This window comes from Callorhinus ursinus, unplaced genomic scaffold (assembly GCF_003265705.2).
Source record: "Callorhinus ursinus isolate GAN/ISIS: 27379988/994484 unplaced genomic scaffold, GSC_fseal_2.0 scaffold20, whole genome shotgun sequence".
In the NCBI taxonomy this organism is placed as follows: Eukaryota; Metazoa; Chordata; class Mammalia; order Carnivora; family Otariidae; genus Callorhinus; species Callorhinus ursinus.
In genome coordinates this window covers 1711599-1728239 of record NW_027397082.1, presented here as the reverse complement: position 1 = coordinate 1728239, position 16641 = coordinate 1711599, and the positions used below count along the sequence as shown (strand labels likewise).

At 48.2% G+C, this 16641-nt stretch overlaps 1 protein-coding gene across 4 annotated transcripts in view; it reads left to right on the top strand.

Annotated features, from left to right (window-relative positions):
- The window catches only part of PLPP4 (phospholipid phosphatase 4), a 155754-nt gene that overhangs the window by 66217 nt on the left and 72896 nt on the right, over nucleotides 1–16641 (top strand). For 2 of the 4 annotated variants that reach the window (XM_073904536.1, XM_073904535.1), the window contains exons 5-6: nucleotides 4061–4150; nucleotides 12955–13063. In XM_073904536.1, the coding sequence (XP_073760637.1) occupies nucleotides 4061–4150; nucleotides 12955–13063 (199 nt within the window). The remainder of the gene's footprint in view (nucleotides 1–4060; nucleotides 4151–12954; nucleotides 13064–16641) is intronic. The other 2 variants (XM_073904537.1, XM_073904534.1) reach the window with 1 other exon arrangement.

Here is a 16641-nt window from a genome sequence, read left to right as displayed (position 1 = left end):
TTGTGGATAAATCAGCTTGATTACACTTTTCCTCAAACTCGATTACCCAAATATGCAGTGCTATGCAAAATCTCGAAAGCCAATTAAGACCTTCCAGTAATGACTGCAGAATCTGGGGAAGCCTCTCTGATAACGTCCAGCTGGCTTCCCAACAGGTTGAGAATGGCAAGAATCACCCTTCTGCTTTGTTATATTTTAGAGACAGCCAGGGAGTTTTATTGTTATGCTTTTAAGCAAAGCAATTACGTGTACTGGTGAGAAGGTACCTTCTCTTTGGCTATTTGTGTATAGAGCAGTTTAGATGCACCTTTGGTATTTTACAAGGGGATCTTTTTTTTTCTGTGTTCTGCATTTCTTTGTTTTAAATTTTTTATTAAATTTCAGTTTACATAACATATAGGGTATTACTAGTTTCAGAGGTAGATTTTAGGGATTCATCAGGTGCATATATTAGCCAGTGCTCATTCCATCAAGTGTCCTCCTTAATGCCCATCACCCAGTCACCCCATCTCCCCACCCCCCTCCCCTCCAGCAACCCTCAGTCTGATTATCAGTATTGCCCAATTGCACTGGGTACTGATTCATGTGAAGATGCATGATAACACTTGGGAAATCATTTAAGGCAGAGAAGCAACTGTTGATTTCTTTAGCAGCACGCTGTTAGCCTCCTTTTCCGGTATTCCTTGGTCTTTATACTCATTTTTTTCTAGCTTTACTGAGCTATAATTGACATATAACAGTGTATAAGTTTAAGGTGTATAATATGTTGATGTGATACACTTGTATACCGAGAAATGATTATCATTGTAGAATTAGCTAGCATCTGCATCATGTTATATAATTAGTGGTAAGAACATTGAAGATCTATCTTAATAAATTTCAAGTGTATAATACAGTATTATTAACTATAATCACCATAGTGTATATTAGATCTTTAGAACTTGTTCATCTGATAGCTGGAAGTTGCTACCCCTTGACCACCATTCCCCCATTTCTCCCACCCCCCACCTCCAGCCCTTGGTAACCATCATTCTGGTCTCTGTTTCTGTGAGTGTGGCTTGTTTAGAGTCCACATATAAGTGAGATCAGACAGTATTTGTCTTTCTCTGACTTATTTCACTTAGCATAATGCCCTCGAGGTCCATCCATGTTGTCACAAATGACAGATGTCCTTTCTTATGGCTGAGTAGTATTCCATTGTCTGTCTCTCTGTCTGTCTGTCCATCTATCTGTCTGTCTACCACATCTTCTTTATCCATGGTTGGACACTTAGGGTTGTTCCCCTATCTTGGCTATTGTGAATATCACTGCAGTGAACATGGGAGTGTAGATCTTAGGGATGGAGATGTCGATTTGGAAAGACCAGAATTAGGCTGGCATGGCCCTGCAACCACATGTCGTCCCCACTGCAGAAGAGCCCAAGTCCTGGGGCCCACATTATTCATGAAGGGCCTGGAGGGAGGGAGAGACGCTTGAGAAAGAGAAAGTGGGCAGGAAGAGGTTTCAGAGAACAGGAAGATGGTGCCCCAGGAGCCCAGGGTCAATACTAGCCCCTTGTGAGCAGGGTCACAGAACCTACTTAGTAGGCAGGATGATGATGCTTGTTGAATGCATGGCTGCATGAATGAATGGATGAGAAGTAAAACCTAGCATTTATTGGGCCTGCTTCCTCTGTGCCAATCATCTCATTGATAATAAGCCTTTCACAGATGAGAAACTGAGGCACACAGAAGTAGAGTGATTTGGCCAAGGTCAAACCCATGGACACGTACTTCAGAATCTGCTTTTCATTTAACTGCCTTGTTGTACTGGAAATGAATGGATGAATAAGGGAATAGAGTTCCATATTACTCTTAAAGAAGTAACGCCACTGAGGGAGAGATTCTCCTACAATTACAAGCTAATGAGCGCTTTTGATGCCTGGTCCAGGGTGCTGCTAACTAAAGCCAGGCTGATTCCCCGTATCACCTGGGCAGACTCTGGGTCCTCCCACCACTCCCTGCACTCAGTGCAGTTGTCTGCAGCCCACCCATGGTTTTCCTTCCACCTCACTGTACTCTAGCCCACACTTCCAGAAACAGGGGCAGTGGAAATAGCCCAGGGTAATGGTTAGAAGACCTGAGTTTGAGCTTCAGTTTTGTTGCTTGTCCTGCTGAATGCACTTGGGCAGGTCAAGAAGCCTCTCTGAGCCTGTTTCCCTCTCTGGACGATAGGTACGGCAGTGCCTACTTTTCCATTGTGAGGAGTGATTGAGGGAAGGTGTAACACTTGCCTAGCAGGCTCCTGGCAGGTAGGAAGCACTCAGAGAGCAATCCTGAGCCATCCTCCCTTGCTCTGCTTCCTCTCTCCCCTTCTTTCCCTCTGGATGTCTCTGAAGACAACATCTCATTGACTATTACTAAGGAGCCATTCAGACAGTCTGTGACATATCAAACCCACTTCTCAGCAGTGCAGGGGGCTGGGGTCGTGCCATCGCTTGAGACAGAGGAGAGAGCAAGGTTTGCAAATTGGTGTTTCGGCAGGGGAGCAGTGCTGCCGGTGCTGGTGGGGGTGGGGCGACAGCTCAACACTCGATTGCTGTGGACCACTTAGTCCTAACAAACCACTTGGCAGACGAGCGCCCCACAAAGCCAGGCTCCCGGAGAAGAGAGAGACGCATGTGTCCCCTGGGGGCACTGGCCTCATAGAGTTGGGGGGTTCCTGGAGACTAGGGGATGCTGGAGACTGTGAAGTGCCCCCCGCTCTGGGCCCAGCCAGCAGCCAGCCTACAGCAGCCATGGAGACGCAGCGGGGGTGGGGTGGCTGGACCCTGGGCAGGCTTTGCCCTCCCGAGTGGGCAGCTCCTTCTTAACTCCTTCATCAGTGTGTTGCCCTGGAGGGATGTGGGCCGGAGGTTGCCAGACCAAATTCTTCACCGGAAGCCGGAAATTCAGATTTTGCCGTAAGAGCTCCTGGTTTTCAAATATCGGCCATGAATTATACATTTAAAAAAAAATCCACTGAGGGCACCTGGGTGGCTCAGTGATTAAGCGTGTGCCTTCGGCTCAGGTCATGGTCCCAGGGACCTGGGATCGAGCCCCGCATTGGACTCCCTGCACTGCGGGGAGCCTGCTTCTCCCTCTCCCACTCCCCCTACTTGTGTTCCCTCTCTCGCTGTATCTCTCTCTGTCAAATAAATAAAATCTTTAAAAAAACAAAACAAAACAACCCACTGAGCTACCCAAACCAAATGTAGCCGCAAGTTGCTTTCGGTCCAAGGGCAGCCAGTTGTCAGCCTCTGACTGGAGAGTCCATGTGGCAGAAGATTGGGTCTTTATTGAAATAGCTGCCATAGATTTGTTTAGTCTCGATGCAACAGGTATTTATTGAGCACTTACTGCATGCCAGGCACTGTTCTACAGTTCCGATCAAAAGCGGACAAGAATTAGTGCCCTCTTGGAGCTGGCGTTGTGCTGTGGCCCTTCCATTCAGCCCAAAGCCACCGTATCTTTGCAGCAGTGATGATGACCCAGCTATTCTCGATCCTCGTCTTAAGACGATTTCGAGTGAGCAGATGGATCCCCGCTGTAGAGCCCAGTTGTGCCAACAGGCAGTGATTGCTTGGTCCTTGACTCTAACTGGCCATCGTTGGGGCCACAGAAAACAGCACGGGGATGTCTGCTCCTGAGCGAGGTCAAGCCCAGTTCCACGGGCCAATTTGACTCTGCATTAAGGATTTGAGGGTTTGAGTGCAGGTGGCCAGGAAAACACTTAGTGATGCTTATTGACAGCCAAAGGCTTTGGGGGCAAGCACGAAGGTTCTTTATCTGCTTAAACACCACAGGCCTGGCCATGCCTCAGGGTAGGGGGGAAACGTCTGCCTTCCCCAGACCCCAGCTGTGGAGCAGGTTGTCATGCTAAGGGCAGGTGTACCCCAGCGTCTTGTCTCATATGCTCCCCACATGCTCTCCACCCTGACCTGGCCCTGCCATTAGCCTCTCATCAGATACTGGCTATCCCCAGCCCTTAGCCCCAACCCTGGCTGTTCTGTCTCACACATGTGCCTCTTCTCACCTACCAGCCCAGATGAAGATCATTCTAGAACATGGATAAGCAGGTCATGGAGAACGTGGTCAGGTCTGGGCTCTGCTGCTTTCTGCCAAGGACTCGGGTAAGGAAGGCCTGCTGCCGCCCTGCCCCCCTGCTGACTGATGCCGGGGGGAGTTCAGATGAGATTGTAATGGAGGAAGAACTCAAAGACACTTCGGGGGCCCCTGTTTGGAACAAGGGCTCTCTGGCTGATGTGTTTGAATGAAAATTACAGCTCAGAAGCCCCTTCAGATTAAGTTCTGTCTGCACAGCGTTTTGTCCTGAGTGTTGAGTGGCATTCTGTTCTGCTCCAATCAGAGCTCTGCTGAGTGTGTCCTGGGATCTTTATGTGGCTTGGTCCAGGCGTGGGTATGGAGAATGCTCCAGAGTGCTTTAAGCTCTGGCTCAATTCCTAAAGACTTATTTAATCCAGGAGTGAATGCTTCACTGGGCATTCTAGAGTCAGAGCTTAACTGGAGACAGAGGTCTGTTAGCAAAGAAATATATACTTTCCTCCCTCTTCTTTTACTAGTTTTTTTTTTTTTTTTTTTTTGAGTGGCTTTTGTTTGCCTGTGGCCCAGACACAGTGCGGTAGCCCCTGCATAAACATTTTCTGCTAGGAGATGTGTCTGGCTCAGAGGATGTTCCTCCCAGAGAGGAGAGCTTTGCCGGGGTCGGGGGGGAGGTGCGGCGGCAGTGCTGGGCTTTGAGCTCCAGGAAGCCCAGCAGCCAGTGGGAAGTGGATTCCCAGTGGCCTGGATCAGCCCATAGTCTCCTGTCACCCACAGCTCACTGTCACCGGCCTGTCACCACCCTCGTTATTAAGTACCTGCTTTCCGATGTCCAGGGAGAGGACTCCTTATTGCCTCGGGCTCTGGGGCACCGCAACCTGAGGGTTTTCAGATAGGTCTAGGTGTGCAGGTTTTGGAAGGAGACTCGTTTTTTGAAGGACCTGACCTCTTCCCTTGTCTCTTCTCCTTTCTTCTTGCTGATTTTTATTTACTACTCGTTCGGTTGTTACACTTGACTGAAATAATGCTTTCCAAGAGCATCAGTTGCTTTGGCTGATGAAACACTTAGTTTTGCAAGTATCTTTCGGGCAATTGAGCAAAATCATTTTAAAAAACTTTTTGGTGTGGAAATTGTCAGATACCCTCCACCAGTTACCAACACTTGGATTTCATCTGTTCTCCCTCCCCCGTTATTGGTGGAGGTTGTTAAAGCAAAGCCCAGACATGACATCGTTTCATATGTCAATACTTCAAAAACTTTCACCAATGAGAACTTAAAGAAAAAAAAAAAACCCCAACAAAACAACAACAACAAAAAACTGAGCCAGGCCTCCAGGAGCACAATACCGTTTGTAAACCTTGATCAAATGAACGCATTTCTTTGAATCAGGATCCAGATAAGGTCCATATAAGGTATGCACGTTTTTAGGATTTTTCTTTTAATCTGGGGTTTTTCAGTGATAAGTAGTGTTAATACCTGTTGTTGAGTGCTTCTCATGGACCCCAACTATGATCCCAAATTCTCACGACATTTCAGCAGGGTGTTCTGCCCATTTTATAGATGGGGAGGGGGCCTCAGCCCCTTCCCCAGGGCATGAAGCCCTAGCTGGACCCAATATATTAGCTTTTGCAGGCTGCGTTTGTGTAGACCTGGATTTTCTGTTTGAATTCAGACAACTAAAATGTTTTCCATCTTCTGTTTCTTCCAGAGGGAAGGCACCCTCTGCAGAAATGTTCAGAAATCGGTGGATTAAACATTTGTACTTCTGGGGTGATGCACGTAGTTTTGAACATTGTGCTTCTGCAACATATACTTCCATGTGTGCCCCTGCCCCGTGGCAGGCAGGTTTGGGTGTGTCCTGCTTTTTCTGTGCCAGGGCTTGAATATGCTCTTGTGGCAGGAGACGGCTCTGGGGGAGGGGGCATCTACTGAGTGCTATGTTGAGTCCATTGTGCATGACCTCACCGATCCTTCCTCAGTGCGGCCCTGAAGGCAGCGGGGAGCAGGGTTTATGGTTATTTCCACTTCCAGAGGAGGCACCCAGGGCTCAGAGAGCAGGTGTCACTTGCCCAGGGTCACACAGGTTGTAAATGGCAGAGGTAGAACAGAAGCTGTTCCACTCCACAGCTCTGCTAACACTGTATTCCCTTTGCCATATTGCCTTCTATGCTATTTCCCTCCCTTTGGGGGTTCCTGCTCCCGGGCCCCTCTATGCCAGCCTCTCGTCCTGGATAATTTCCAATATACAGAAAAGTTGAAACAGTAAAATCCCCCATCTGCTCCACCTAGATTTAACAATTAACATTTTACCCTACTTGCATTATCTCTGTAGTTATGTGTTTTATATACAATTTTCTGAACTATTTGAGAGGAAATTGCGGACAATTCATTATCCTAAGCTCCCTAAATGCATCTCCTAAAAATAAGGCCTTCTTCTCCATATCCATGTCCTTACTGCACTGAAGGAAATTAGTAATATTTCCTTATGATCACCTGATACCTGGTTTGTTCCAGTCCCTGTATTGCCTTAGTCATCCTCAGAGTTTCTTTTTAATGGCTTTTTAAAATTTTTTTGACTCAAGATCCAGTCAAATGTATGTTACATTTGTTTGTTTTGTCTCTTCAGATTCTTGTAATCTGGAACATTCCCTCTAGCTTTCTTCCTGGACTTGTCTATTTGCTTGAGGGCATTTGACTAGTTCCTCTGTCCCTGTGTTTCCTATTAGCTGGAAGTTGGATCTGAAGACTTGATTAGGTTCAGAGTATACATGTTTGGGAAGAATGCTCCCTGGAGGTGCCGTGCACTTCATGTGTCAGAGGTACACAGGTGTCTGTGGCCCCGGTACTGGTGACCACAGGTAGGGGAGGCAGGATAGGGCCCTGTTTCTAAAAGCTGAAGGAGAGCTGGTGTGAACAGGTAGTTGGGTCAGCGGCTTGGTTTTATTCCTGCTGCCTACTCTTGGTCTTTTCTCTTCCTTCCTGGAGCTGGGTAGGTCGATGACATTTCCAGGCTTGGCCCACATATTTCCACCACTGTCCCATCCCATCATGTTCAGGAGGGCCCAGCCAAGAGGTACAGGCTCTGATGCCCCATCTTCACCCCCTTGGCAAGGAGGGATTCCTACCCTGGGGTCATGGGGATGGCCATACATGACACTTAAGAGGGGACAGAGAGATAACAGTTTATCAGTCACATATACTCACAGCAGGGGAGGAGGACCCTGCCTGCTGGGCAGGGCTAGAAGTAGGGCAGAGCGAATCTGCAAGGCCTGTGGGAGGCAGGCTGTGTAGTACCAAGAGGGTGGGGTGTCCCTGGTTCCTGCAGAAGGATGTGATTGGTCTGTTCATGGGCTGGGAGGGGATGGAAACCCAATACTCAAGGATAAGCAGAAATTGCAACTGGTCCCTTGATCAGGAGGATTGTTTGGTGGGGGGACCTTACCTGAGGGAGCGGAGCGGGGCAGGGAGCTTGTGCTCAGGCTGTTTGAAGTCTGTGTGGTTTCAGGGGTTGGGGCAGGACACAATACTGGGCTGTAATTTTAGGCTTTCCCCCCACCAGGGTGAGAACACATGCCCGTGCCCTTCTAAGCACTGCGCATCGTTACCGTGTTTAGTATTTGTACCAGCCCTCTGAGGGAGGTGTTCTTGTCAGCATCACTTGGCAGAGTAAGGAGACCAAGGCCCAGGAAGGGACGTGTCTTGCCCAGGGTCAGGCAGCCAGTAAGGGAGAGTGGAAATCCAACCCAGGCTGCCTCTCCAGAGTCTGTGCCCTCACAGTTGGAAGGGCAGGAGGATTGGAGCCAGGCTCTGCCTGTGCCTTGGCCCCAGGTGGCAGTCACCCTCACTCAACCTGCCTTGTCATCCTTTGTGAGCTGCTTCAGAGAAGAGAGAGCATCCCCAGGATGGGGTGGGGGCTCTGGGAGCCATTCCTCATCTGGTCCAGGGCTAGTCTCCTGGATGCCATTCTCCCCAGTGCAGGTGAGCTGCAGGTGGCTTTGCTGCGGGGGCATCTGCTTCTCCGAGGGGCAGGGAGGAGGGGGCTGGCGGGAGCAACGTCTAGGGGGCTTCACTTCTCTTGTGATTTCTGCCCTTCCCTCCTTTACAACAAACGTCAGACTGCTCCCTGCAAGAATCTGATCTCAGTCTTCACACTGACTGAGAACTGAGATCCCCATGTTGCATTTCCCGAGAGTAAGGCTGTGTTTCTAATTGTGGAAAATGGTATCTCTTATTTAAAATAATTGCAGATGCCTTTACACGGGTGGGCAGTGCGTGCGTGCGTGTGTGCGTGTGTGTACACGGGTGGGCAGTGTGTGCGTGCGTGCGTGTACACGGGTGGGCAGTGTGTGCGTGCGTGCGTGTGTGTATTTGCGTGTATTTGCGTGTTCTTTCCTAAAAGTTCCAGAGTATGTGCTCAGAAGGATGTGGGATAGTGGACATTCCGTAGCACATAGAGCTGTGATGACTTAGGCAAGAGACACTTTGCTTTGTGGCCTCAGTGCCCCCATCTCTGAAATGGGGATAACAGCAATTACTATCTCATAGGGCTCTTATGAAGAGTAAACAAGTAACGTTGGAAAGCACCAAGTCAAGGGCACAGCACAAGATGGTTCCAAATGTAATAACTAGCTATTTTTACGAAAACTGTTACTCTTGACTTTGGGGCATCCAATGACCAAACTCAGGAGAAGGCTGTGTGGGGGCAGGTCGCTGAGATAATTCATCAGCGTGTTCTCTCTGTAGCCTCGTATTACCCCTTGTCCAGGACTAAATCCCATACACCTCCTCCCTATGTAGCAGCTGCCTGTCCCTGAGCACTTCCAGAGCCCATTTGCCAGTGTTTTTCCTCCTGCATGGGAGAGGCCCACTAGGGGGGACAGGTCAATAATTGTTCAAGTAAGAAACAGGCTTTACTTTTTGCTCTTGCCTGGAAAACTTCATCACGAGTCTTGTTTTGCCCTCCTGCACACCGCAAGCTTCAGCAGTGGCTGCCTGGGCCATTGTTGGCTCACAGAATGGCCAAGTGATGAGTGGCAGGTGTTGACATCCTGTCTGATCCTCTTTCCCTGGGCATGCAACCTCACTGCCCCTGGGTTGGGGATCGGGGGGTGGGAGGGGGCATCCTTCTCAGACCCACATCATGTCCTTGGCACTGTTCATGCCCACACTGCAGGAAGAGAATTTGGTTGAGGCCTTCAGTGCCCCAGACACCGTGCCAGACCCCGACCTTTCTTACTGCTAATGATAGCAGTATTATCACTGTCCTGGAAGGTATGGCCATCCTGGGGCGGCGGGGTTTGAGGATCAGAGAGGTGAAGTGACTTTTCTCAAGCCACCCAGCTGGCAAATGCCAAAGCAGGGATTTACACCAAGTTTAACGGTCTGGTTAAGTTCATGTTTCAGTACAATCTTGTGTTATTTTTGTTTGGGAGTCAAAGAGGTAGAAATCTGTGCCTAGTATGTGACTGAAGTGTTAACCTTATTTTGAAAAAGGTATGTTATCAAGGTCTGTGACTTAAAGATCATTGACAAATCTGTGGAGTCTTTTAGAAGATGATGGGGAGATTCTGGGGCTTTGAGAACTTGACTTTGAGTTAAAAGAGGCACGGGGGACATAAACATCATTATTCCCTGCTAGTGTGATGTCAAGATGGGCCATTCTTCTGGGCTCCTAACTCTGGGCTGAATCTGTTGACACATTCAGCACATGAACAGTGATAGATACACATCCCATAACATTTCCGGGGGTCAGGGTCCTCATAAGCGGCTCTAGGTTGGAGGCCATCTCATGGGTCCAACAACTGGAACACTCCTAACCTGACATCTCCTCAAAGCACAGTGGGCTGACAATCTGTGTAGACAGCACTCTGATACCTGTAACTGAAGATTCAACATCCCATTCCCCAATCAGTTGGCACTTAGGCTCCCTTGACTATAATCTCCGCAAAAGTGGGGACTATGTGTGTTTTACTCACCAGGGTTCATGGGGCAATACCTGGCACATCGAAGGCTCTCAATTAAGTGTTTGTTGAGTGAATAAACAGTAGGCAAAAATGATGGTCCACTGTCTGTCCCCTACTGCATTCCTTCCTATATAAGCAGATATTGTAGGCTGCTTAAAGTCAGCTGGGCTGTGAAAACAGTACTGGCCACCAGGAGAGAGAGAGAGAGAGGAGATAGGAACCAAGCCTAAGGAGGATTTACGCATGAATTTTATGTCCAGCATAAAGTTAGAATAACATCTTTGAATTTTCACAGTGTATGTTTTCCTAGTTCTTCAAACTGCATCATCAGAAAACTGAGGAGAAAACAATAACACTGTTCCTCCTTTGCCAAGAAGAAATTGATATACAGGCAGATTAAGATAATTGTCAAATTCAAACAGTCAAGACATGAAAGAAGCCTAACTTGGATCCAAATCCAACAGCAAGGTACCTGACTTTTGTCAAGTTAGAATTTTGACAAAAGAAAATTGTATGTTTACTTTAGTAGTAACTCCTTCCTTTTCCCATCAAAACATTTGACCTGCTTCCATGACTGCAGCAGTGCCGGAGATGATTGTACGGGCTTTGCGGGGTGAGTTGAGATGACACGTGGTGTGAGCCCCCACCTCCACAGGCACGGGGAGGGCACGTTCGCCCCTTCTCACTTGTCCTTCCATCTTCCCTGCCTCGCGGGGGAAGCCCTGGAGGACCTCCATGGAGAGGGCAGGCGAGGTTCCAAGGCAGCAGCACCAAAATAGAATTTAATAGCAGTCTTTGGTTTTCATTGTATTTATTTTGACATTTACCCGCTGTTTATGGAGGGAGTGCTGATTTCATAATTAAGCAGTGATGTGAAGTTTCTTCTAGGCTTTTAGTTTACAAAGGCTCGAGGAAAGTCACGGTCCGGGAGGAGGGCGGGGGATAAAGCAAAACTGGCCAACTTGGTTCTTAAAAGACCGAAGCTGGGAAGCACCAGCTTTCCCACCCAAGAGCTGTGTATGTCTGACTATAGTGCTCACATTCATCCCCTGGGGGTCATGTGATTCAGTAGATCTGGGCTAGGCCCCAAGATTCTGCGTTTTTCATAAGCTTCCTCCCTGTGAGGCTGATGCCCTGGCTCCTTGCAAATCAAGGTTTGATCCACAGGTCAGCAGCGTCGGCACCGCGGGGCACCTGGCTGGAGATGCCAACTCTCTGGCCCTTCCTGGGACTGGCTGTTTCTGTAGGCACAAGCCCCCCAAGTGGATCCTGGGCACATTCATGTTTGGGGAGTGCTTGTGTGGGCGTAGTGAGCCCCAGTGAACAGGTCATTAGGAGGCCATGCCTGACCTTCTCCGTGGAAGCTGGGTTTCCATTTCCTGGCTTCCAGACCACCTACAGAGAGCTTGTGGGAGGGGGTTTCCAGGCCTGGGATGTCCTTTCTTGGTAACCACCCTGTATGGTCTCCAGACCTTTCCTTGCACCCTGCATGCCCACCTCTGCCCCCCTTTGCTTTCTGAGACCCAAGTCCTCTGTGCAGGTGCCTCACTGTCTGGATTCTCAGAGGCAGCCACTGGTGGCTGGAGTGTGGCTGGAGAAGGGACATCTATCTTTGACTCCGCCGCTCCCAGAGGCTATAATTTGCTTGATAGTTGCATTCTGACTGCAGCTTCTCGGGGTGGGATGTGGAATTGTGCAAAAGGCTGGGTGCACAAGGCTTTAAAAAATAGCCATGAGGGGAGTAACACCTGGCGGACAAGCGAGGTGAGGAGGGACGTGCTCAGCGGTGTGGCTGGCTGCGTGGGGAAGGAATGGGGATCAAGGTTCTGGGGTCTCTGAGAGAGGGGCTGTGGGCCCAATACAATGATGACAGCCGGTGGTTGGCATATTGTTATTTTAAAGCCACATCTGTCATCTTAAGCAGCCTTTCTCTGATGGGACCTTGCTCTATATCCCTGCCAAGAGGGGGTCCACTCCTGTCTTGAATGTGGGCTGACCTAATGACCCTCATGTCACCAGATGACACCACAAGACCTCCGAGACTAGGTTTGAAAAGACATTCAGCCTCTGCCTGGCTCTGTTGGACCCCCATTCTGAACTGAGTTCGCCAGGTGGAGACCTGGGCTGGGGGGTCAGTTGGACAAAGCAAACCATATCCCTGCAGGCTCTGTTCCCCCCTGCCCCCCCTGCATCCCGTTTTACTCTTGGTGGTGTTTGCTTTCCATCCGCCTGGGTGTTGTGGGCTCCCAGGGTGTGGAAGGGCTTGGGAGGGTGACGAGAGGAGGACATGGATGCTTAATGCTGTCTGATTTCTTGGCAGCAGCCCCAGAATTCTCCTCATTCCCCTTTTCCTTCCCTCCCTCCCTTTCTCTCAGTGTTCCTCCTGCCCAACCTTCCTCTTCTCCGGGAGGCTTTTCTTGCTCACTCTGCCCCCTACTGGTGGAGAAGTGTCAGCGCGCTGTCGGGGTAAGGGAGGGAAGGGAAGAGCCCAAGGTTCTTTCCCCGGGTGGTATCAACTGCTCATTCCCCTTTGCTCCACGTTGAGCCCATTTCCTTCCCAGAGCTGTGCCGCTGGCTGGCCTTGCCCCAGTCTGAGCCCCCACCCCACCATTCTGCCCTTTGGCTCCTAGTTCACTTTGGAGCCCTGACTTCTAGGGTCTTTGTAGGTCAGCTTCGCCGCTGTTCTTTTATGCCCAGAATGGGGCTTTGCTGCTGACAGAAGGTTCTACAGAATCTCAGTAATTCTTTCAGTCCATCCCCCTCCCCCCGCCCCCGGGGAAGCCTGTTATTACCTTCTCCTTCCCCAGAGGCTGGATTCTCCACTGAGGGCGTGTGGGAGTGGCCTTCTCCGGGACTACAGGCAACAGATGAGCGCTCAAGCCCTCACGTGTCTGTCTTTGTTTTGTTTCAGTTTTACGGAGTTTTTGGATCCATTCCAGAGAGTCATCCAGCCAGAAGAGATCTGGCTCTATAAAAATCCTTTGGTGCAATCAGACAACATACCTACCCGCCTCATGTTTGTAAGTACCACGATTTTGGGGCTGATTTGACCTGTCTCCCAAGTGTGAACCAAATGGGTTTTCATTTCTGCTTTTCTAACCCCTGCTGAAGACCATGAGCAGTCTGGAAGAAAGAGGAGGTGAGCAGCCCATCATGCTGAACTCAATTCCAGATTGTGACGGCCGCCGCTGGGTCATGCGAGAGCTAGTAATAGCCTGCTAATCTGGAAAGAAAAGGGACCTCCTTACCTGAGCTGGGCCAAGTGGTTTACAAATATTTGCAGTAAAATATGACTAGAGACTGATTTCCCTACTCCATGTCCTTCGAGGATAAACCTCAATTTTGCCAAACTCAGGCACCATAGATCTAGCTCTGTTAACTGCTCTTCTGGTTCTAGCTGGTCAGGTGATCACGAATGAGACCACCTTGTATGACTCAATCCCTGGATAGTGTTCTGTGTCTTTCTGCCTCTCGAATAAATGGGCCAGCGTCCAGATAGCTGGTGGATTGTAGTGGCATTCCTTCTACCTCTTCACCCTGACCCCATGGCAATCGAGGCCTTTTATATTTCACTTCCGATGTGCGGGGCCCTTTGCTGAGAGCTTGAGAAGGAAGGATTATCTCATTGGATCTCACCCAGCATTCCAGTGAGAAAGCTGTCAGTCTTGTCCTTGTTTGCAGGTGCAGAATTGCATCCTAGAGAAAGGAGGGAACTTGCCCAGATCCACACAGCTAGTGAGCAGCAGAGCCAGGATTCAGATCCGAGCAGCCAGCTCTGAGCCTGGTCTCAGCCATGAGGCTGCCCTGTAGGGTGGGAGCCCAGTGTCCAGGACTCCTTGCGGATGCTGATCGCCTCCTGGGGAATTGCCATCAGGCCTTTCTGTAGCAGAGGAAATACTTAAGCTCCTCTATGTTACAGAACAGTGATGTGACTTTTGGTTGGCCAGCCTTACAGCTTGAAGTTTATTCCTGTTGACCAGCCATTGAGTCTTGTGCTTCTGGGAACTTAAGTGATTGGGTCAGAGATTTCTTCGAGCTCATGAGGAATATTTTTGTGTTTTGAAAGAAATCCCTCTGATTTTATGAAGGAAATCTTGTTAATTAGTGATGGTTGGAAAGATCTTTGTGTCTGCAAACATCCCGAAATGCCCAGCACATTACATGAGCTTTGAAATATTATTTTAATTGCTTTTTTTAAAAGATTTTATTTATTTATTTGACAGAGATAGAGAGAGCACAAGTAGGCAGAGAGGCAGGTAGAGGGAGAGGGAGAAGCAGGCTCCCCGCTGAGCAGGGAGCCCGATGTGGGACTCGATCCCAGGACTCTGGAATCATGACCTGAGCTGAAAGCAGCCGCTTAACCAACTGAGCCACCCAGGTGCCCTTAATTGCTCTTTAATAATTGCTTTTCCACTGGAAACTAAACTGATTTTTGTAAATTTCAGGGGAATTGAAGAGTTCAGGCATTACCTAACACTTGAGTATGAAAATGAGACTTTTTCCATTTCTGCTGTAACTCAGATCTTCTATAAATCCTAGAAATAAAGGAACTAGCATATGTCTAACTAGTTTACTCCATGGTTTTGAAAGGGGGAAGCTCTTACCACTTATCCCCCTTCCTCACAGGTTTCACATTTTATGTGCTATAAAACACAATTTGGAGATTAAGGTTCATGTGGGATATTGTGAGAAATTTGTGGCTGTGTCCTAGATTTATGAACAATGGATTGTTTTGAAGTCTAGATACCAATGCCACAAATATTCTGGCTGCAGACACAAATAGGAGGGGGTGCATTTGCATGTTGGCAGGGGTGGATGCGAGGCAGTAAAGGAGTTATTCAGTGCTGTGATTCTCAGAGAATAGAAGTGTATTCAGCCTCAAATCCTGATTCCTACCCGTGAGTCCCCTAATGAGAGAAGCTCAACCTTTTGTTTTGTTAATAGTAGTTGATGCATTTCATTCATTTGGTCACAAGATTTCATGCAGTTCCATAATAACACAAGGAATGCAGTATAGATACATTTATAATACATGTAACACAAAGAGGAAAAATACTTTGTCACCACATTAATTAGATTTTTTTCCTCCTGGATTTTAGTAAGAGTTTAATGTAAAATATCATTTGTTTGCTTTGATCCTTTAAAACCTTCAGATGTTTATGGAAGACTGTAATAAAACATGTTTTTATTTTTTTTAAACTATGTTGGTTTCCTTAGAAAGCTCAAGTTTTGCTACTTAATACATAAACCAAATCCTAGGGTCTCTTTTACTTTTGGTTGGAATGTTTTAATCCGAGGGCAACCTTTTCAACTTTCACAACATTATTGAAAGGCAGCTGGTAATAACCCAGATGTATTTTGACTGGGAAATTAGGCCTCTGGAGGGGTGTGTGTGTGTGTGTGTGTGTGTGTGTGTGTGTGTGTATGGGTGTGCACGTGTGCATTTTATTTTATTTATTTATTTATTTTTTAAAGATTTTATTTATTTGACAGATAGCACAAGTAGGCAGAGAGGCAGGCAGAGGGAGAGGGAGAAGCAGGCTCTCCGCTGAGCAAGGAGCCCGATGCGGGGCTCTATCCCAGGACCCTGGGATCATGACCTGAGCCGAAGGCAGCCGTTTAACCAACTGAGCCACCCAGGCACCCCTGCACGCGTGCATTATAGAGTAGCCACTTGTTCAGATCAGAATGGTAGGGGATTGCGTTAAACAGAGTGAATGGTGATCACATCACTATGAAGCCCCCCTCATTTGTTCTGCCTTTGGCACTTTCAGTGAAGATGACTATGTCTGTCAACCTGGAAGTTGAATGTAGTTGGGTTATTTGATTCTGAAAGTTTGTTTCCCTTGATGACTCTGGGTTCCTGTTGAGCAGAGAGACAGGCTGAGAAGTCTTTTCACATATACTGAGTCTTGGATTAGCATCTCCTGGATGTTCGCAGACCATTAGCTGCCTTTATGGAAGGCTGCTCCCTTATTCAAAAGATGTCATGGTTCCTTCATGAGTGTGTGGGGTTTATCATAGCATTTTTTTTTAAAGATTTTATTTATTTATTTGAGAGAGAGAATGAGAGATAGAGAGCACGAGAGGGAAGAGGGTCAGAGGGAGAAGCAGACTCCCTGCTGAGCAGGGAGCCCGATGTGGGACTCGATCCCGGGACTCCAGGATCATGACCTGAGCCGAAGGCAGTTGCTTAACCAACTGAGCCACCCAGGCGCCCTATCATAGCATTTTTGAAAATCTACTTTTTGGTGTAGGAAGACTGTGTTGGTTTTTGCTTTTTAGTATACTCTTTGTTGCTGTCTTAGTAGTTGTGTCTTTGTACATTCAGAGAACATTTCTTTTTTTTTTAATTTTTTATTGTTATGTTAATCACCATGCATTAATTACATCATTAGTTTTTGATGTAGTGTTCCATGATTCATTGTTTGTGCATAACACCCAGTGCTCCGCGCAGAACGCGCCCTCTTTAATACCCATCACCAGGCTAACCCATCCCCCCACCCCCCTCCCCTCTAGAACCCTCAGTTTGTTTTTCAGAGTGCATCGTCTCTCATGGTTCGTCTCCCCCTCCGATTTACCCCCCTTCATTCTTCCC